Source organism: Chlorocebus sabaeus, chromosome 3 (genome assembly GCF_047675955.1).
Source record: "Chlorocebus sabaeus isolate Y175 chromosome 3, mChlSab1.0.hap1, whole genome shotgun sequence".
Classification (NCBI taxonomy): Eukaryota; Metazoa; Chordata; class Mammalia; order Primates; family Cercopithecidae; genus Chlorocebus; species Chlorocebus sabaeus.
In genome coordinates this window covers 57,637,054-57,658,989 of record NC_132906.1, presented here as the reverse complement: position 1 = coordinate 57,658,989, position 21,936 = coordinate 57,637,054, and the positions used below count along the sequence as shown (strand labels likewise).

Sequence of the window (21,936 nt, the reverse complement as noted above, 5' to 3'; positions counted from 1 at the left end):
TCCTGTAACTGTGGTTCCCACAGGCTTCCCTTGCAGGGCCGGGGGTGTGGTCGCCCAGCTGCTTTCGAATTTGGTTGGGATTGAGGACGGGTGCCTTGGGATGCTTTGCCCCGCCCCGCTCCAGATTGGAAGAGCCCACGTGTCAGTGTTAGATGGGGGAAGCGGCATCATAAATTTAATTAGCGCTTCTCTTCTCAAAGTATCTCCCAAATCTTTGGCCTTTTTCCATAACATAATTCCTTTTAGGTCAATATCTCTTTAAAATTGATGTTTAATTAAGAAAAAGTGTGAGTCACATAAAGATGATTTTTTCAGCTTTCCCCGCTACGTCCGCCCCATGCGCCAGGCCGCGAGAGGCAGGACGTGGAAGCGGAAGTGCTGGTCGGGGGTGTTCTCTCGAGTCTGGGGCTCAACTAGCGGACGCTGCCAATGGAGGCGTCTAGCGAGCCGCCGCTGGATGCTAAGTCCGAGGTGAGTGCCAACCGGGAAGGAGAGCGGGCAGCGAGGCTCTGGAGCAAGAAAGATGTTTCTCTAAATTGTGTTTCTGTTTCCGTTTCAGGTCACCAACCAGGTGAGTGAGCGGCCGCCCCGCCCTGTCCTCCGCCGGCCCGCCTCCCACGGCTGCGAGACCATGCCACCCTGAGCCTTCCCCAGGTCTCCCCGAGTCTTGTGTCCCGGAGCCGGTGACCTTGAGTCCGCCTCCTTGCGTTACTCCTTCCCTTTGCATCTGAGCCGGTAGCCGTTGCCATTGTAATGAAAGCTCCTCTTCCCCACCCCGCACTAGCCCAAAGAATGCAGATCAGGGATTGTTGGGCTTTGATTAGGCGTCATTTATTCGAAGCTAGGAACACCGTATTTTAAAGTGTGGTGGATATAGAAGAAGTTATGAAAATTTACAGAGATAGCGTCGCAAACATTTTCTTAGTCTCTAAAAAATGTTATTTTTGAAGATGAAGTATAGCATTTTAGCCTTTTAGAGTATGCATTTATAATGCTAGGAATATGAATTTGACTTTTAAAGTATATGTTAGCCCCATTTCCTTTTCAAGTGCTGCTGTGCTGTTTTAGCTAATAAACTATTTGTAGGCAACTAATTTATAACACTTCCCAGAATAGGAATACCAAAACTAGAGTATTTTTAGGCCAGGAGTTACCCAATTCCATACAAAATGTAAGAAAGGGATGAGATAAGAAATAATTAGAATACAGGGGCTGAGAGAGGTGTCCGTTGACTGCTCTCTGTCATTTTTCTCTAACTGACTTTGCTTTTGAGGATTCCTGGGAAGTAGGGGAAGTCAGCTGTCAACCGTCTACCTGGCTTTGCTTAGTTATATGACTTAGTGCATTTTGAGTCGATCTTTCGTAAGTCATTTTATCCATTCTCTTACGTTAAGTTTTGTATTTAAGATATTCTGAAACAGAATTATACTAATTATAGGGTTTTTAAAGTTGAACTCTTTTTGGCTTAAACACAAATTTATTATCTTCTAGTTCTGGAGGTCAGAAGTCCTAAACTAGTCGTACGGGGCTAAAATCAAGGTATCTGCAGGTCTGTGTTCGGTCTGAGGCGGTAGGGGAGATTGTTTCCTCCTTGGCTTGTGGCCTCTGCTTCCATCTTCAGAGCACATCATTCCAGCTTCTGCTTCCATTGTCACATTGCCTTCTAACTCTGACCCTTTTTTCTCCCTCTTATAAGGACCCTTTCGATTACATTTGGCCCACCTGGAAAATCCAGGAAAATCTCCGCATCTCCAAGTCCTTAATTTTGTCACATCTACCAATACTGTTTTGTTGCCTAAGGTAACATATTCATAGATTTTGAGGATTAGCATGTGGACATATTTGGGAGGGCCATTATTCAGCCTACTGCACATCCTTCTATACAGTCATTCATAGATTATGAGTGTTTGCATAGAAAAAGCCAGATCATTTACAAACAGGTTATTAGATTTAATATGAGAGTTCAGCAAGGTGATTCCATTGTTGAACGTTATTTAGTTCAGACAAAAAAGAGTTGGAAAATATAATTTTAAAGATGTCATTTATAACATTGAAGAAACTATAGGCCGGGCGTGGTGGCTCACGACTGTAAGCTCAGGGCTTTGGGAGGATTGCTTGAGGCCAGCAGTTTGAGACCAGAGTGGGCAACATAGCAAGACCTTATCTCTATAAAAATAAAAAAATTAATCAGGTGTGGAGGCGCAGACCTGTAGTACTAGCTACTCAGGAGGCTGAGACGAGAAGATCTCCTGAGCCCAGGAGTTTGAGGCAGCAGTGAGCTTTAATTATACCACTGCAGTCCAGCCTGAGTGACAGAGTGAGACTCCATCTCTTAAAGAAAAATTACAGAGTACCTTGCAATAAATCTAACAAAAGATATTTAAAAGTTTTATGGAGAAAATTACAAAAAGTGGTAGACTTTTACTTTGTGGTCCAGCTCATAAGGAGCTTGGAAGTCATCAGCCTGTCCTAGCAGCAAGGAAAAGCTGAACAAACTGAAAAATCAACAACTCCTCTTGGATCTGTCGAGAAGCGCGATCACAGGGTAAATTGCCATCTCCCGGATTGGTGAGACAGACTGCGAAGACAGAGAACCACAACTTAGAGCAGAAGCTCCACAGAAACCAATGCCTGAACTGAAATTGATGGATTGCTCTAGGCTCCCATCTCTCCCTCACACCTGACATACAGACATATCAGCATATTGTTTTCTCTCGCTCTATATTCACCACCTCTTGCTGCCACCTGGGTTCAAGCCGCCATTCTCTTTCCTGGAATACTGCAGTAGCCTGGTAACAGGGTCTCCCAACTTTCTTAAACTTTGTGCCTCACCGGGCAGTCTGGATGAGCTTTTGTAGTCCAAGTTAGACCAGGTATCTCCACTACTCAGAGCTTTTTAAGAGATTCTTGTCACACTGGAAAAAAGTCGTAGGTATTTACTGTGGCCTACAGGGCCCTTCGAAGATGGATTCCTTATCTCTTACCACTCTTCCTAGCTCATGCCCCTCCAGCTACCTGGGCCTCATTGTTCCCTGAACACACCAAGCATGCTTCTCCCTCAGTCCAGAACGTTCTTTTCTCCAGATCCTGTGGCTTTTTCTTCATTTTATTCGAGTCTCTTTCTGTTCAAAAGCCACATGAAAGAGGTCTTCCCTGGTTCTATCTAAATAGCCTTTCTTGTCACCCTGTCACCTTACCCTGCATTTCATCACACTATAATGCTACCATTTCATTATACTTTTGTTTATTGTCTGCCTTCCCCACTAGAATTCTGAAGGTCAGGAACTATGCTTTATTTTTGACTTCCCTAATGCTTAGAATATAGTATTGCTTAGTATATACTGAATAGTGAGGCCTCCCTCCCTTACTCAAAACATATAGGAATTGCCAATTTTATAGACAGTTTTTATAGTCATGTTTTTATATTGATAGTAACTTCAGCCTCCACATCAATTTTTAGTGTGATGACAGCTAATTTGTTTACCTTTTTATATATTTACTTCCTGATTATTCTTTTTACTTCTGGATGTTTTTATATTTCCTTTTTTACTACTAGCTTTTTGTTTCTTTATATGTTTTCCTTTTTCAATACTTCATCATACAATAATTTTGGGGCTACTGTACATTGTTTCATTTTTAACATTCTTCATAGTGGTAAGTGTTCTCTGTTCTGATTTTTTTCTTTTATATTGTATTTTTAAAATCTTTGCAGTTCACTCCTACTTAAGATGAAACCACAATTATTAGAAGGTTTGCTTTCATTTTGCGTTTAAATGTTGAGGTTAGAATTTTGGAAATTATCTCATAAACCTAGTCCTAGCTTTCTTTCAATTGTGAAGACTGACTTTGCACGGTGTCTTGATGGCAGGTCTCCCTGTTTCCTCACCTGACAATTTCACTGTTTTAATAGTCAGTGGAACTCAGCATTGCATGCCTTCTTTGCTTTTCTGCTTGAAATCTAGTTTTATTTCAGATTCTGAGAAACAAATAGGCACCCCTTTACTCTGCCACTTTAATGTGGATGGTAAAAATGGAACTTCTTCCATCAAGGAGTTGTAGAGTCTAAATGCTGTTAAGAATAAGAAATTGCTTACTTATTTCTTACTCAAACATTTAGGGGAGGGAAGCCCAGGTAGAAGAATCGCTTGAACCCAGGAGGTCTAGGCTGCAGTGAGTCATGTTCATGCCACTGCACTCCAGCCTGAGCAACAGCCTGAGATCCTGTCTGGAAAAAAAAAAAGGAAAATGAATTCGAGGTTCAATATTTGGATATCACTATTGAACTGGAATTAAAACTCTCTCTACTCATGAACTCTCCTGAATTCTGTTCTTGGATTTTTAGCCTATTTCCGAACATTCCTGTTGAGATAGCCCTAGTATCATCTCATAATGATACTTTTGGACTGGATACCTCAGCATTCTCCCGGTTATCCAAGCTCAAATTTTTATAATTTTCTATAAACAACTATAGTTGTATCTTGTAGGCAATCATCAAGACCTAGCAATGCATCCTTCTTATGATCGGTTTAGTCCTACTTGTCACCAGCTTAGTTCAGGCACTTATATAACTTCAGACTTGGATTATTATGTTCTGCTGCCACCAGATGAATCTCTCTCTCTCTTTTTTTTTATTTTTATTTTTCCAGAGTTGGGGTCTCGCTCTGTTGCCCAGGCTGGAGTGCAGTGGCATGCTCACAGCTCACTGCAGCCTTGACCTCCTGGGCTCAGGTGATCCTCCCACTTCATTCTCCCAAGTAGCTGGGACTTATAGGTGTGCCCTACCATGCCTGGCTACTTTTATACTTTTGTATTTTTTGTAGAGACAGGGCTATTGCCCAGGCTGGTCTGGAACCCCTGCACTCAAGTGATCCACCTGCCTTGGCCACCCAAAATGCTGGAATTACAGGTGTGAGCCATCGTGTCCAGCCTGAGTATCCATTAATCAATATTTTGATATCATTCTCTCTATTGAAAAACTTTCAGTGAGTCACCAATGCCTATAGGGAAAGTTTAAGTGACTTAATGTGATAAGTTTTCCATAGGAAGATAAAGGTTATAAAAGTACTGTGAAAACCTCTGAAAGCTCAATTTGCAAGGAATTACTGGCTTTTTGATCACTTTTGTCAACTTTATTTTTCATATTTCCTTACAAGAGCCATCTACTTTAAGATAGAAAAATATCTATCCATAAGCCAAATTTTGACTCTTTTCATCTGTAATTGGTTCCACCCAATATTTATTAAGCATGTATTCTTTGCTGGGTGTGCATTTATGGTATATATAAATAAAACACCTTTTCCTCTCAATTCCTGTTCTGTTTATTCTTCAAAATGGAGCTTAAAGCCTTCTGTAAAGCTTTCCCTTAACTCCCTAGGCTACAGTAAAGTCTTCCTTTCAACCAGAAATGTACTCACTCACTTATATTGCTCTCTCTGGAGTATATATGCAAAAAGTGCACAAAATATGGACAGTTAATGAATTATCTAAAAGTGAACACTCATGTAACCACAAGCAAAAGTCAATAAATGGAATGTTACCAGTCCCCCAGAAGCCCACCACATGCTCCTCTTCAATCAGTGCCCACTTCTCTCCACCCCAAAAGGATAGGCATATTCTTCTCTTTATAGTTTTACCACCTCTTTCTCAAGTTTAAGTGAACAGAATCATAACTTTTGGCCTTGTTTTAACATTTTTGGTTTTACGTGTAACTGAAGTTCATTTTCATTGCTGTGTAGCATTTCATTTATCCATTTTATTTCTGATGAACATTTGGGTTTTCAGTTTAGGGCTATTACGAATAAAGCTGCTAAGGACATTTTCATATATGTATCCTGTGTACACATTCACAAGTTTTTCGAAGTTCTGTCCCTAGTAGAATTTGGATCACAGTATGCGTAGCTTCAGTTTTAATAGCTAAAGTCAGTTCTTTAATAGATTGGCCCAGTTTATACTTTCACCAACAGCATGTGACACTTCCCATTGCCTCACGTCCTGCCTTGTCAATACTTGGAATTTTCAGACTTAAATTTTTGCCATTTTGGTAGCTGTGTAGTGGTATCTAATTGTGGCTTTAATTCCTTGTTTCTTAAGGTGAGCACATTTTCATAGGTTTATTAGAAATTTGTAGTTATTTTGTGATTTGCCTTTCTCTATTTTTATATGGAGAACTTTTCTTTAAAATGAATTTATACAATCTTTTTACTTATAAAAGATGTTAACCTTTTGTCAGCACCAGCTTGGACTTAATGCTATAGGAGATTGGTGCAAAGCAAGCCTGAGATAGGAGGAATTTTTGGTCCCCCTTTTATAAAAATGGGAGATTTACAAATGCCTTCCCCTATTCCATACCCCAAAAGTCCTAAAATAGAAGATGGGTTATATAACTTCCATGGTTGATTGAGGCATACATGGGAACCATTCCATTTCTTTTCCTCACCATAGTCCTTAAGCTCAAATACTACATTAGTGTAAATAGTGATAAGGTGGTTTGGATTTCATCAGTGTTTGTGATAGATATGTGGTAGGATACATGGTGGGATTTACAAAAATCCTAACTTTTACAAGAAGAAATGTATTAACAAGTGAAGATTTTTGCCCAGTGAGCATTAGTTTTAAAGAAAAAGGTATCAGTCAGTGAGCAAGTGCTTTTTGAGTGCCTGCTATGTATCAGGCTAAGCTTTGGAAACAAGACAGACAGTATTTTATCCCTGTGTTTTATGTTTTAGAGTCATGTTTTTGAGGCACTATTAACAGCTGCATGTTTTATGCCATGGCATCATTTAGCAGTCATTGACAGGAATTAGATTAAAAAGTATTGAGGCAACCAGTAGTCACTAAGCATATCATCTTTGGAGTCAAACAGACTGGTTTCAGTTGATTCCAGAAATGTGTGACCTTATGCACATTACCTAAGCTCTCTGAAGTTGGCTTTTGTCATCTACAAAGTGGAAACAATAACCTATAATGTTATGTTGATTCAGTAAGGTATTTAATACATGTAAACTGCATAGCACATCACCCAGGGTGTATGTCTGTCATGAACACTGATGAAATCCAAAATTACCTTATCACTATACATGCTAATGTAAGGCTTGAGCATGGAACAGCGAAGTGAACTAAAAGATATCCCAAGCCTGTTAAAGGAAACCAATACTGCCACATCTTCCTTCCACTTCCATTATACATTGGAGGGGAGATTTTATTTTCCCCCACTTTTTGCTTTTTTCCATTTTTAACTACGATGGTGTTTTCTAACTGCGTTTATATCCCTTATTACCTCTCCATTTTTTCATTTGATTATTGTTCCTCTAGCAATATTAAAATGAAGATACTTTCTTTAAATACGACCAGCGTTGAAACTAAAAGTTGAGTATGAGTGCAGTAAAATTGAATAAATATCTGCAGTCCAGGTAATGTTACTACTAATGTATTATTCTGTCTTATTAAAGCTTGTAGATTTTCAGTGGAAACTGGGTATGGCTGTGAGCTCAGACACTTGCAGATCTCTTAAGTATCCTTATGTTGCAGTGATGCTAAAAGTGGCAGATCATTCAGGCCAAGTAAAGACCAAGTGCTTTGAAATGACAATTCCACAGTTTCAGGTTTGTGTTTTAACTCATCCAGTTTTAGCTCATTTTTTCTGTAATCATCGTATAAAAAGATATATACAATTTTTCTTCGGGAAAACTTTAATGGTTTTTATTTGTAGATTGATGTGCTTTACGTTTACTAGTAGTATATGCAAGAGATGTGAATTTGTCTCCTTTGGGAATTTGATAAATTATTTTCAATATAATGTGCTGAATGTGTGTACTGTGCCATTTGATCACTTGAAAAGTACTCCTCTGAGTATATTTAGGAAATTTTTATCTTCAATGGCAGAATATTTACTTTGCATTTAAATGTTTTATTCTTATTCCTTTGGGCTTAATGTTCAAGAATGTTAAGCTAAATGAATCTTTGAATAGTGCTGACCCTGAATTTTCTAACTAATAATGTTTACAAAAGGCAGGTCAGAGCAAGTGAACTTGTTGCCTGCCTTTATCAGCTAGGGACTTAAGTAACTCAGTAGTTTAGAGTTATGTTACCATATTATCATTCTACCTCTTTTCTGTAACCAAGGGGGAGTAAGGGTCGTGGTGGGGAGGGCTATAAATCAGGTTTTCTTTTTGTGTTTTCTTGAGACGGAGTCTCGCCCTGCCACCCAGGCTGGAGTGCGGTGGCACCATCTTGGCTCACTGCAAGCTCCGCCTCCTGGGTTCACGCCATTCTCCTGCCTCAGCCTCCTGAGTAGCTGGGACTACAGGCGTCTGACACCACACCTGGCTCATTTTTTTGTATTTTTGGTAGAGACGGGGTATCACTGCGTTAGCCAGGATGGTCTCGATCTCCTGACTTCATGATCCACCCGCCTTGGCATCCCAAAGTGCTGGGATTACAGGCGTGAGCCACCGCGCCCGGCCAGGTTTTCTTTTAAATGTACATACTGGAGATGTTTTGTCATGAATTTAACTGTCCTGTACATTTTTGTTTTTGTTTGTTTGGTTTGTTCCTTTTGGTATGAATAGGTAAGAATCTATTCTTAGCACTTACACTAGTACTAACTTAGTACTTACACTTAGTACTTGTAACAGCAGTTAGTACTCTAAAAGTCAAAGCAACCATCGTGAATGAAATGGAAATAAAAAGTGATTCTTCGTAAAACAAACTAAAATTATATTGGTCCTAGGCTTCCTTTTAAATAAAACTCTTTCATATACCACTTTATGGTACTTTTGATTTCTACTTTTATAAACTATATTTTAAATAATTTCTTTCCCTTTCTTTTTTTCCTTTTTTGAGACACAGTTTCACTCTTGTTGCCCAGGCTGGAGTGCAATGGCATGATCTCGGCTCACTGCAACCTCCGCCTCCCGGTTCAAGTGGTTCTCCTGCCTCAGCTTCCTGAGTAGCTGGGATAGCAAGCACGCACCACCACGCCCGGCTAATTTTTGTATTTTTAGTAGAGATGAGGTTTCACCATGTTGGCCGGGCTGGTCTGAAACTCCTGACCTCAGTTGATCTGTCTGCCTCAGCCTCCCAAAGTGCTGGGATTACAGGTGTGAGTCACCATGCTCAGCCTGATTTCTTTATTTAAAATAGATATCCCTGCTTTGAAACAAAAATAATGTTCACAAATTTAACATTATTAGTGTTGATTAGTGTCTTGGAACTGAGACTCAGTGAAAAGGAAATAAATGTATATTGTGATATGGGAATGACATTCAACTAAATATGAAGACTCAGTCAATTTCAAGAGAGAATATACGTTTTGGTTTTTCTTGTAATTCACAGTGCTGGCCTAATTCTTATTATTCTGTGCAGCATTTGTGCTATCCTAATTCCACCTCTAGAAATTTTTTCTCATAGGGAAAAAAAGCACAAATGGATTAATTTTTTCCACATCTTTATTGAGGTACAGTTGACAAAATTGTGTATTTCGAAGGTTTCACAATGTGATGATTTGATAAACATACACATTTTGTAATGATTACCACAGTCATGCTAATTAACACATCCACCTCCACACATAGTTACCTTTTTTGGGGGACAGAGTGTGTGTGTGTTGAGGGCATGTAAAATCTTTTTTTAGCAAATTTCAACTAAACAATACAGTATTATTAACTGTAGTCACCATATTGTACATTAGATCTCAGACTTACTTATTTTATAACCAAAAGTTTGTACCTTTTTACTAAAATTTCCCCATTGACCCCAGCCTCAGCTCCTGGCAACCTCCAGTCTCCTTTCTGCTTCTGTGAGTTTGACTTTTTTAGATTCCACATAAGTGAGATCATGCAGTATTAGCCTTTCTGTGTCTGGCTTATTTCACTTTGCATAATGTCCTCCAGATTCATCCATGTTGTTGCAAATGGCAGGATTTCCTTCTTTTTTTATGGCTGTGTGATATTCCATTATGTGTGTATGTATACACATACATAGTATATACATATAATATATACATACATTATAAACATATTAAATATACACAAAAACATTTTCATTAGAGGCAACTCTTTTAAAGAGTTTTTACATGGGTTAAAACTGACCACAAGATAACCTGTTAATCACATTACATGACTGAGAGCTAAGGAACATTCTTTGAGCTTTTAATTTATATCTGTTTGGTAACTAAAATTTTGAACATCAAGACATATTTTTAAAGAAATAGTTACACTTTGCTTTGTTCTGTGACAAATTTGCATATAAATTAAAACAATACAAATCCTCTTAAGTAGCAAAATAAAAAATTGAGACCAAATAAGAAGGAAAATGCAGATGTGTCAATCATTAGAAGGTATCCTGATTGCCAAGGTTAGGTTTCAAATTTGTCTCCTGGCTTCCTGGTAGGTACAGGAGAAGACAGAAGAACAATTCGCCTGATTCCTTTCTTACCTGAGATGTAAAAGAAGATGACTTCTATAGGAGAACCATTATACCAGCTTAATTTTTAAATGACAGAGAAATAAGCTCTACCATATAAGCCATTGCTAATGTTGGATCTCTCTTCTAGTAATTGAACCCATAATCTTAAATGAGACAGCCCCTACCACACTGAAATGCAGTTCTTTACTAGATTGAAAGTGTTTTGAGGCCTGGAACCAACCTGTTATTTTTGTTTTTATTTTCAGTGTCTAGGACAATGCTGAGTATTTAATAAATCTGGTGTGATCTTAAAAGGACTTTCTCATGTACTTTTTGAAAAGTTTAGTCATGAGATAATTATCCAACTCTACAGTAGTATTTTTGCTTGCAGTACCAAATTGCACCTGTTTATTTCTTACAGCAACCTTCAGTAATTGAGAATGTAACATTAAAATGCAAACTGAATATGTTATATAGTCTCTGGTAGTCAGATATAATTAAAATAACTACTTAAATATCTTCTAAAATCAAAATTAATATTATTTTCCCCATTTCTCTCTAGAATTTCTACAAACAGTTCAAGGAAATTGCTGCAGTTATTGAAACAGTGTGAAGACGGATTCTTTGGTTGATAAATTGCTATCATTCTAAAGTCATGGACTTCACTTTCTGCCACAGAACCACATAAGGATGGAACATTTATTGAATGAAAAATGCACTTTTGTTTTTCCATTTTTTTAAATAATAAAAATCAGATAAACAGGAATTGGGTAGTGGTAATCAATGCACAACTTTGTGAATGTGCTTTATAAAAGTGACTGAATTAGACACTTTAAAGGTTGTACTTGGTGATAATGTGAATGATGTAATCAGACTAACATTTGAATCATTGCTATTGGAGGCAGCACAAATTTATGTGTTACAACAGTAGTTTAAAAACTTGTACTGGATGGAACCCATTTTATAAACAATCTTGAGTCATATATAAATATATATATAAATCAGAAAAGTAGTATTTGATTAGGATAACTTGACAAATTCAATTGTATAGCCATCACTTATTATAACGGCAGTCAGAAGAGTGAGCTTCTTTTTTCAAACAGTTGTAATCAGATTAAGATTGACCATTGCTCCTTTACACAGTATTAGTCTAGCATTCAGTTTTTTCTGGTATTAATGGTTGTAGAAAGTTCAAATACATACACAGAGTTGGAAAGACAAGTTTTAGTCTTTGAGTTTTGTACGACTGAGTTAACCTGTTGGCACAAGTTACTGCATTAGATGATCTCTCTTGGATTTAAATATATAAACCTGTTGTTAAACTTTTATATTATAAAGCTACCACATTGTATGGCATTTGTTTAGAAGTAAGCAAATAGGCCACCGGAATAGAATAGATGGCCTAGAAATAGATCAAGACATTCTGGTCCACCACATTGGAAATTTAAACCCTCTTCACACCCTGTCTGCATTTCTGCAGGTCCCGTGTGAGTCCACTTTCTTCTTTGTTTTCTGCTAGGTAGCACACTGCTGTGAGGAGCCCAGGACTGCTGCCTGCCGCAACACACCTGTGCGCTCAGATTCTCACCAGCTTGATGAGTTAGCTGATGGGCCATTTGTGCACACCAACTACCCACAGACATTTCTATTACCCACCCTCTGGATGCCAACGCATTAATGATCCTAGAATTCTGAGAAACCAAAGATCCCTTCTCTGTCCCTCCCTCAATTCTGTGGGGTACCAGTGTCATTGTGTTCCTAGAAATGAGTAGAAACCCCTCTATCTGGGTTAGAACAACAAACCTGCCTTCTATAACTGTGCATGAGGTTCCTCTGTCTCCCACTTCCTTTGGATTAAAACCTTCTTTTTTCCCCTTCCCTATTTGCATGGTAGCATTTCTAGGTTTAAGGCAATATGCAAAAAGACCCAAAGGTAGGCCCTGGCTCAAACACTGTGGGTGGCAGATTTGAAATAAATTTAAATTGCATGTTTAAGTTTGTCTTTTGAATTTAAAAAGCAAGTTTTAACCTGGCACTTTGGGAGGCTGAGGTGGGCAGATCACTTGAGGCCAGGAATTCAAGACCAGCCTGGCCAACATGGCAAAACCCCATTTTTACAAAAAATAAAAAAATTAGCCGGGTGTGGTGGCATATGCCTATAATCCCAGCTACTCGGGAGGCTGAGGCAAGAGAATTGAATGGACCCGAGAGGCAGAGGTCACAGTAAGCCACGATCTCATCATTGCACTTCAGCCTGGGTGATAGAGTGAGACTGTCCCCACCCCCCCACCAAAAAAAAATAAAAAGTTTTTTCATAATGTATTTTCACACTTTTTATTACAAATGTCTATTTTTGCTTTATTAAGAAAAATGTCTATTTTTGCTTTATTAATCAGCTTCAGTGGGCTGGCCTGGGAATTAACCATTGTTAAAATTTCTGTGGAAAAGTGTGTTTCAAGTTTCAAACAGTTGATTTAAATGTAAACTTTTAGAAAACAGCTCATTCTCAAATGGGAAACTATTAATACACTTTTAGTTTTCAAAAAGAAATAGATTGCTCCCCCCCACTCAAATTTATCAAGCAAAACCCAAGTTTTTTCATGTATTCCACTACCAAGACATGTTGATACAAGCATCAGATTTATATAGAAAGAAGGCAAAACTCACAAAGTACTTAAGGAGAATTGTCTTTTCAAACAGTTTTTTTTTTTGGTTTTTTTTTTTTTTTTTTTTTTTTTTTTGAGACGGAGTCTGGCTCTGTCTCCCTGTCTGTAGTGCAGTGGTGCAATCTTGGCTCACTGCAATCTCCGCCTCCCGGGTTCAAGCTATTCTCCAGCCTCAGCCTCCTGAGTAGCTGGGATTACGGGTGTGTGCCACCGCATTTGGCTAATTTTTGTATTTTTAGTAGAGAAGGGTTTCACCATATTGGCCAGGCTGATCTCAAACTCCTGACCTCAGGTGATCTGCCCATCTTGGCCTCCCGAAGTGCTGGGATTACAGGTGTGAGCCACCGCGCCCAGCCTTTCAAAACACATTTTTAAAAATCTTTTGTACCTTTTGTTTTTTAAAACTTCATAAAAGTTTTAAATTTATAGAAAAATTGTGGAAATAGTAGAGCTCCCATATTCTCCATGTCCAGTTTCCCTTATTAACATAGTATGGTACATTTGTTATAATTAACAAGCCAATGTTGATATATTGGATTTCTTTAGTTTTTGCCTAATGTCCTTTTTCCGATCTAGTATCCCATCCAGGATACCTCATTACATTTAGTTATCATGTCTCCTTAAGCTCCTCTTGGTTATGACAGTTTCTCAGACTTTCCTTGTTTTTGATGACCTTGACAATTTTGAGGAGTACTTGTCAGGTATAATTTAGGGTGCTCCTAGATTGGGTATCGTCTGATGTGTTTCTGGAATTGAATTGTGGGTTTTTGGGAGGAAGATCACAGAGGTAAAGGGCCATTTTCTACATGTCATAACAAGGGTTCATATAGCAAAGTGATTTATATTGGTTTATGTTGACCTTGATAATTGACTGAAGTAGTGTTTGTCAAGTCAAGTTACTCTTTTTTCCCCTTCTTTCCATACTTCACTGTTCGAAAGGAAGTCACTATCTGCTGCCCTTACTGAAGGAGTGGGAAGTTATACCCCGCTCTTTTACGGTGGAGCAGCTACATGTTTGACTTGAAATTCTTCTGTGAGCAAGGTTTGTCTCTTCTCCCTCATTTATTTATTTATTCAATCATTTATATCAGTATGTACTCATGGATATTTATTTTATACTTGGAGTTATAATTGAATTTTTTTGTTGCTCAAATTATTCCAACTTTTCCATTGGTAGTTTTTTGGGTTGGCTCATGCGCCCCTTTTTTTTATCAATGTGTGTGTGAGAACACTTTCTTTCTGACACTACAAGACACTTTATCTTGTATATTTCCTGCCACAGTCCTAGAATCCCATTACTTTCAGGAGCTCTGGTTATTTTAACTGAACTATGGTTTTAGAAACCAAGATATGGATGCCAGGTTTGCTCTATATTTTATATTTTGAGAGCATTAAAATGTAGAAGTCAGCTGGGTGTGGTAGCTCATGCCTGTAATCTCAATTCTTTGGGAGGCTGAGGTAGGAGGATCACTAAGCATTTGAGGTTACAGTGAGCTATGATTGTCCAGCCTGGGTGACAGGACAAGACCCTGTCTCTAGGAAAAAAAAAAAAAAAAAAAAAAAAAGTTAAAAAAGTTCTGCTGCCAAGATATGTTAGACCACAAAGCCAAGCCCTTGTTTGAGGATTGGTAAGAATGGTGACCTGGACTCAGTAAATGCTCTCACTTTAGTATACGATGGAATCACCTAACAAACAGGACAATATTTTGTATATGCCCTGTTTGTATGTATAAGATCAAAGATGCGGCCGGGCGCGGTGGCTCAAGCCTGTAATCCCAGCACTTTGGGAGGCCGAGACGGGCGGATCACGAGGTCAGGAGATCGAGACCATCCTGGCTAACACGGTGAAACCTCGTCTCTACTAAAAAAATACAAAAAACTAGCCGGGCGTGGTGGCGGGCGCCTGTAGTCCCAGCTACTTGGGAGGCTGAGGCAGGAGAATGGCGTGAACCTGGGAGGCGGAGCTTGCAGTGAGCTGAGATCCGGCCACTGCACTCCAGCCTGGGCGACAGAGCGAGACTCCGTCTCCAAAAAAAAAAAAAAAAAAAAGATCAAAGATGCAAGAAAGTGGATATATCTACTTGGTAAGGTAGGCTAGAAGGTTGATAGTTTTACTAACTCATGAGGAGGCAGATAGCATCTAAGTTTGAGGAGCCCAGAATTTTGGGCTTGCTGTCTTTCATACTGTTTTGAGCTGAATGGGATGGATGGGGAGAGGACCCACTCTTACCAGGACATTTTTGAAAATAAAAGGTGACATCATTAATATGCTACAATACAGATACAAATTGGAACTGCCCTGAGCATACCAGGACATATGGTCATGCAAGTCTCATCATACAAAGAAATTATTACTTAGCCACAACATCTATGTTCTATTTCCCTTTGCATCATAAGCCTGTTGAAGGATTCAATGTAGTGCCCTTAAAGTAGACCTAGTGTTGGCCAATTGCAGCTCATATTAGACTTACTGGTCATGCCCTAAGGCATAAAAGCTTACATTTGAAAGATACCTATGTGTATATAAAGTATTCATCACTGAATGTTGTATTATTTCATTCTCTCACTGCTATAAAGGAATACCTGAGACTGGGTAATTTATGAAGAAAATAGTGGCTCACAGTTCCTTCTTAAGTGGCTCACAGTTCTACAGGCTATGTAGGAAGCAAGGCAGCTTCTCCTTGGCTTCTGGGGAGGCCTCAGGAAACTTGCAGTTATGGTGAGAGGCAAAGAGGAAGTGAGCATTTCATACGGCCGAGAGCAGGAAGAAGAGAGAGAGGTGGTGGAAGGTGCCACCCACTTTTAAACGGCCAGGTTTCTTGAAAACTCACCATCATGAGAACAGTGCCAAGAAGAGAAATCTGCCCCCTTGATCTAGTCACCTGCCACCAGGCCCCATCTCCAACACTGGGGATTACAATTCAACATGAGATTTGGGTGGGAATACAGATCTAAACCACATCATTCTGCTACAATCCCTCCCAAATCTCATGTCCTTCTCATATTCCAAAATACAGTCATGTCTTCCTGATAGTTCCTCAAAATCTTAATAACTCATTCCAGCATTAACTCAAAAGTACAGAGTCCAATGTCTCATCTGAGACAAAGATAGTCCCTTTCCCCTATCAGCCTGTAAAATCAAAAACAAGTTGGTTACTTCCAAGATGCAATGGAGGTATGGGCTTTGGGTAAACATTCGTACACCCAAATGGAAAAATTGGCCTAAAGAAAGAGGCTACAGGCCCCATGCAAATCCGAAACCCATCAGGGCTGTCATTAAATCTTAGAGCTCCAAAATAATCTCTTTTGACTCTATGTCTCACATCTAGGGCACACTGGTGCAAGAGGTGGACTCCCAAAACCTTGGGCAGCTCCACCCTGTGACTGCAGGGTTTAGTCCCTGTGGCTGCTCTCATGGCCTGACATTGAGTGCCTGCATCTTTTCCAGGTGTAGGGTGCAAGATGCTGGTGTATCTACCATTCTGGGGTCTGGAGGATGGTGGCCTTCATCTCACTCCACTAGGCAGTGCCCCAGTGAGAATTCTGTGTGGTAATTCCAGCCCCACATATCCCCTCCACACTACCCTAGTAGAGGTTCTCCATGGGGGCTTGCCCCTGCAGCAGACTTCTGCCTGTACATCCAGGCTATTCCATACATTCTCTGAAATCTAGGCAGAGGCTCCCAAGCCTCAACTCTCAACTCTGTGCACCCGCAGGCTTAACATGACATAGAAGCTGCCTAAGCTTATCGCGTGCACCTTCTGAAACAGTGGCCTGAACTGTACCTGGGCCCCTTCAAGCCACAGCTGGAGCTGAAGACTGGAATGCGAAAAGCAGTGTTTTAAGACCATACACTACTGGGCTGTGGGCTGGCCCAGGAAACCATTTTTCCCTCCTAGGTATCTAGGCCTGTGATGGGAGAGGCTGCCACAAAATTCTCCGAAATGCCTTCGAGGTGTTTTCTCCATTGTCTTGGCTATCGGCATTTGTGTTCCTTTTAGTTATGCAAATTTCTGCAGGCTGATTGAATTCCTCCCCTGAATATGGGCTTTTGTTTTCTACCACATGGCTGGGCTGCAAATTTTCCAAACTTGTACGCTCTGCTTCCCTTTAAATATAAGTTCCAGTTTCATATCATTTCTTTGCTCACACATACGAACATAGGTATCAGAAGCAGGCTACTTCTTGAACACTTTGCTGCTTAGAAATTTATTCTGCCAGATAAGCTAAATCATTGTCAAGTTCAAAATTTCACAGATCCCTAGGGCAGGGGCACAATGCAGCCAGGTGCTTTGCTAATGCATAACAAAACTGACCTTTGCTCCAGTTTCCAATAAGTTCCTCATCTCATCCAAGACCTCCTCAACCTGGACTTCATTGTCCATGTTACTATCACCATTTTGGTCACAACATTTTAACAAACCCCTAGGAAGATCCAAATTTTCCCTCATCTTCCTGTCTTCTTCTGAGCCCAGCACAGTCTTCCAGCTCATGCCCAGTTCCAAAGCCACTTCCACATTTTCAGGTATCTTTATAGCAATGCCTCACTTCTACCAATTTTTTGTATTAGTCCATTCTCACACTACTGTAAAGAACTACCTGAGACTTGGTAATATAAAGAAGAGGTTTAATTGGTTCATTGTTCCACAGACTATACAGAAAGCGTGGCAGCATCTCCTCAGTTTCTGGGGAGGCCTCAGGAAACTTACAATCATGGTGGAAGGCAAAGGGGAAGCTGGCACTTCACATAGCCAGGTGCAGGAGGAAGAGAGAGAGGTGGGAAGTGTCACACACTTTTAAACAATCTAATCTTGTGAGAATCCTATCATGAGAAAAGCACCAAAGGGGGAAATCCACCCTCATGATCCAGTCACCTTCCACCAGGCCCCACCTCCAACCCTGGAGATTACAATTTGATACGAGATTTGGGCAGGGACACAGATCCAAACCATATCAAATGTCATGGTACAAATTCATGTAATCAGTAGTTTATATCTGAGGAATAACTTTTTTAAAAAATTGTAATAGACTATTTTTTTAGAGCAGTTTTAGGTTCATCACAAAATTGAGTAGAAAGTTCCCAAATATTTGCCCTCCTACAACACACATGCACACACGACCCCCCATTATCAACATCCCCTACCAAAGTGGTACATTCGTTACAATCCATGAACACACATTGACAAATTATTATCACTCATAGTCCATAGCTTACATTAGGATTCACTCTGTGTTGTACATTCTATTGTTTGAATAAGTGTGTAATGACATGTATCCACCATTAAAGTATACAGAGTAGACTCACTGCCCTAAGAATCCTCTGTGCTCTGCCTAGTCATCACTGGGAGGGTCATAAGCCCCTGGCAACCACTGATCTTTTTCCTGTCTCCATAGTTTTACATCTTCCAGAATATCATATAGTTGGAATTATACAGCATGCAGCCTTTCCAGATTGGCTTCTTTCACTTAGTGATATGTATTTAAGTGTCCCCTATGTCTTTTCATGGTTTGATAGCTTATTTCTTTTTACTGTTGAATAATATTCCACTGTCTGACTCAGAATTTATTTTTGCTTTCTCAGATCAAGAAAGATGTTTAAAATACCCAACACTGTCCTAGACACTGAAAATAAAAACAAAAATGGCAGGTCTCCAGGCCTCAAACCACTTTAAATCTAGTCAAAGATTATAAATCAGGGTGGTAAGTATTCTATTATTTATCATATGGGTTCAATTTATATGAGAGAACTGACATTGATAAGGCTTATATAGTAAGTTTATTTCTCTCTCTTTTGAGACAGGGTCTTGCTCTGTTGCTCAGGCTTGAGTGCAGTGACGTGATCTCAGCTCACTGCAACCTCTGCCTCCCGGACTCAAGTGATTCCCCTCATCTCAACCTCCTAAGAAGTTGGGACTACAGGCCTGAACCACCACACCTGGCTTATTATTATTATTATTATTATTATCTGTAGAGACGGGATTTTTGCCATGTTGCCTAGGCTGGTCTCAAACTTCTGAGCTCAAGTAATCCACCCACCTCAGCCTCCCAAAGTTCTGGGATTACAGGCATGAGCCACTGCGCCTGGCTCGTTTGTTTCTCTTTCACTTAAGTATCTGAGCTGACGTGGTGGCTCTCCTTTGCAAGTCATTGAGGGCTCCCATCCACTTTCTACATCCAGCCAACCTAATTTCCCAAGCTGTATTATGTCCACCTCTTTCTGTCCATCTCTGTAAAATTAGCCTGGGTGTCTTAGTCCATTCTGTGTTGCTATAACATATTATTTGAGATAAGGTAATTGACAAAGAGCAAAGATGTATTTCTTACACTTCTGGAAGCTGGAAAGTCCAAGGTTGAGGGGCCTGTATTTGGTGAGGGTCTTCTTGCTGCATTATCCCATGGTGGCAGAAGGTGGAAGGGTAACAAAACATGTGCCAAAGTGTTCAGGAGGTGGGGAGGGTGAGAGAGAGAGAGAGAGAGAGAGAGAGGGAGAGAGAGAGATTGAGATTGAACTCATCCTTCATCTTTTTATCAGATTCCCACTCTCACAATAACTAACCCACTCCCGCAATAACAGTATTAGTTCATTCATGAAAACAGAGCCCTTGGGTCCTAATCACCTTTTATAGGTCCTGCCTGTAGACACTATTGCATTGGGGTTTAAGTTTCCAACACATGAACTTTGGGGGACACATTCAAACCATAGCACTGAGTTTCTCTTTCTTGTAGGACCTTGGCAAAAGTGGGAAGAAGCATCCAGCACACCGATATTCTGACATTTTTTTCTAGCTACTTTTTCTAATGCAGTAATTCTTACCTAGGGTCAGCTCTTAAAAGGGACATTAGGAAGAACGTGAGGATGTTTTTGGTTGTTGTATTGACTGAGGATTACTATTAGCATTTCATGGGTTATGAGCAAAAATGCTGAACATCCTAAAATGCCCATGGCATTCTTGAACCACAGAAAATTGTTTTACCCAAATTGCCAATATGACACGTATTTAGAAACACTGTCATAGAGCTATAGGCTCTACATGCATGTGGGCTAACTTTTAAGGCATCATATAGTGACGGTTTCACCAAATGTTGGGCCAAGCATAAGAGTTGCCAGTGTTAGTCTACAATATGCTCATCAGCTGTTGCCTGAATTGCCAATGCCTCTTGTTATAGGTTTTATTACAGTATCATCTTACTTTTAGGTACAAATTATGTATTAGCATATCAGTCCTGCTGCTGTAGTAGTAAACCCAAAATGGTTTAAATGAGACAAATTTATTTCTTTATGTCAAGGCTGGCTGCTCTACTTGAAGACATGAGGGGCCTAGTCTTCTGTCTTGTAACTCTGCTATTCTCAATGTACAGCTTCTTTAATAGATTCAGGATAATTGCTCCAACTCCTGGCTTCATATTCAACTTCCAGAGAAGTGATGTTCTCGGGCCATTAACCCAGAATTTTCCCCCATCGCTTCTGCTTACATACCATTGTCCAGACCTAGTAACATGGCCATAACTACCTGTAAGGAAAGCTGGCAGTTTTACCTTAGCACTCTGTGCCTAAATAAAAGTTCCATAACCATAAGAAGGAAAGAACAGATATTGGAGGTGATATGATTTGGCTGTGTCCCCACCCAGATCCCATCTTGAATTGTAGCTCCCATAATTCCCATGTGTTGTGGAAGGACCTGGTGGGAAATAATTGAATTATGGGGACGGTTTCCCCCATGCTGTTCTTGTAGTAGCAAATAAATTTCATGAGATCTGTTGGTTTTATAAGGGGTTTCCCTTTTCTCATTTTCTCTCTTTCCTGCCATGTAAGATGTGCCTTTCATCTTCTGCCATAATGAGGCCTCCTCAGCCATGTGGAACTGAGTCCATTAAACCTCTTTTTCTTTATAAATCCTGCCATGTGTGACAACATGAATGAATTTAGAGGACATTATGCCAACTGAAATAAGCTAGTCTCAGAGGGACAAATACTTCATGATTCTGCTTATAAGAAGCATCTAAAACAGTCAAATGTGCGGAAGCAGAAAGCACAATGGTGGTTGTCAGGGACTGGAGGGAGATACAAATGGAGAGTTACTATTAATTAATTATTATTATTATTAATGGGTATAATATTTCAGTTGTGTAAAATGATTATGTTCTAGAGGTCTTCTGTACAACATTGTGCCTATAGTTCATAATATTGTATTGTACACTTAAAATTATAACAGCAGAAATCTCACATTAAGTGTTCTTACCACAATTTTTTTTTTTTTTTTTGAGACAGGGTCCCACTGTGTTGCCCAGGCTAGAGTGCAGTGATGCGATCTCGGCTCACTGCAGCCTCGATCTCCCAGGCTCAAGAGATCCTCCTGTCCCAGCATGCTGAGGCTGGGACTATGGGCACGTGCCATCATGCCTGGCTAATTTCTTAATTTTTTTGTAGAGACAGGGTCTCTTTGTGTTGCCCAGGCTGGGAGGATCGCATGAACCCAGGAAGCAGAAATTACAGTAAGCAGAGATCAGGCCATTGCACTCTAGCCTGTGCAACAGAGTGAGACTCTTTCTCAAAATAAATAAATAAATGAATGAATAATAAAGCATTCTTGTACACTCTTCACACTTTCATTTTGCCCCTTAAATACTGCAGTGTATATTTTCTAAGAACAAGGAACAAACACCTCAACTAACCACAGAATCAATATTGAAATCAGAAAATTAACACTGATATAATCCTCAATTCTTATTCAGTTTTTGCCAGTGTCCCAATGATGGCAGCAGCAGCTGTCTGGAGTGGCCGCTGCAAAGATGCTGGCTGCAATGGGGGAGGCGCAGTCGGAGTTGCACCTTTGTGGGGCAGCAGGAGCCCTACCCCTACCAAGTT

At 39.9% G+C, this 21,936-nt stretch overlaps 1 protein-coding gene across 2 annotated transcripts; it reads left to right on the top strand.

The window, feature by feature from the left end:
* Nucleotides 1–357: 357 nt before the first annotated feature.
* Nucleotides 358–11,170, top strand: COMMD6 (COMM domain containing 6). Of its 2 annotated transcripts, XM_007960578.3 has the most exons (4): nucleotides 358–471; nucleotides 560–571; nucleotides 7,449–7,601; nucleotides 10,967–11,170. In XM_007960578.3, the coding sequence occupies exons 1-4, from the start codon at nucleotides 430–432 to the stop codon at nucleotides 11,015–11,017; spliced, it is 258 nt and encodes an 85-aa protein (XP_007958769.1). In that variant the 5' UTR covers nucleotides 358–429; the 3' UTR covers nucleotides 11,018–11,170. The 2 variants fall into 2 exon arrangements, with proteins under 2 accessions (XP_007958769.1, XP_072870497.1); XM_073014396.1 differs by lacking the exons at nucleotides 358–471; nucleotides 560–571 and adding an exon at nucleotides 1,509–1,800.
* The last annotated feature ends 10,766 nt before the right edge of the window (nucleotides 11,171–21,936 follow it).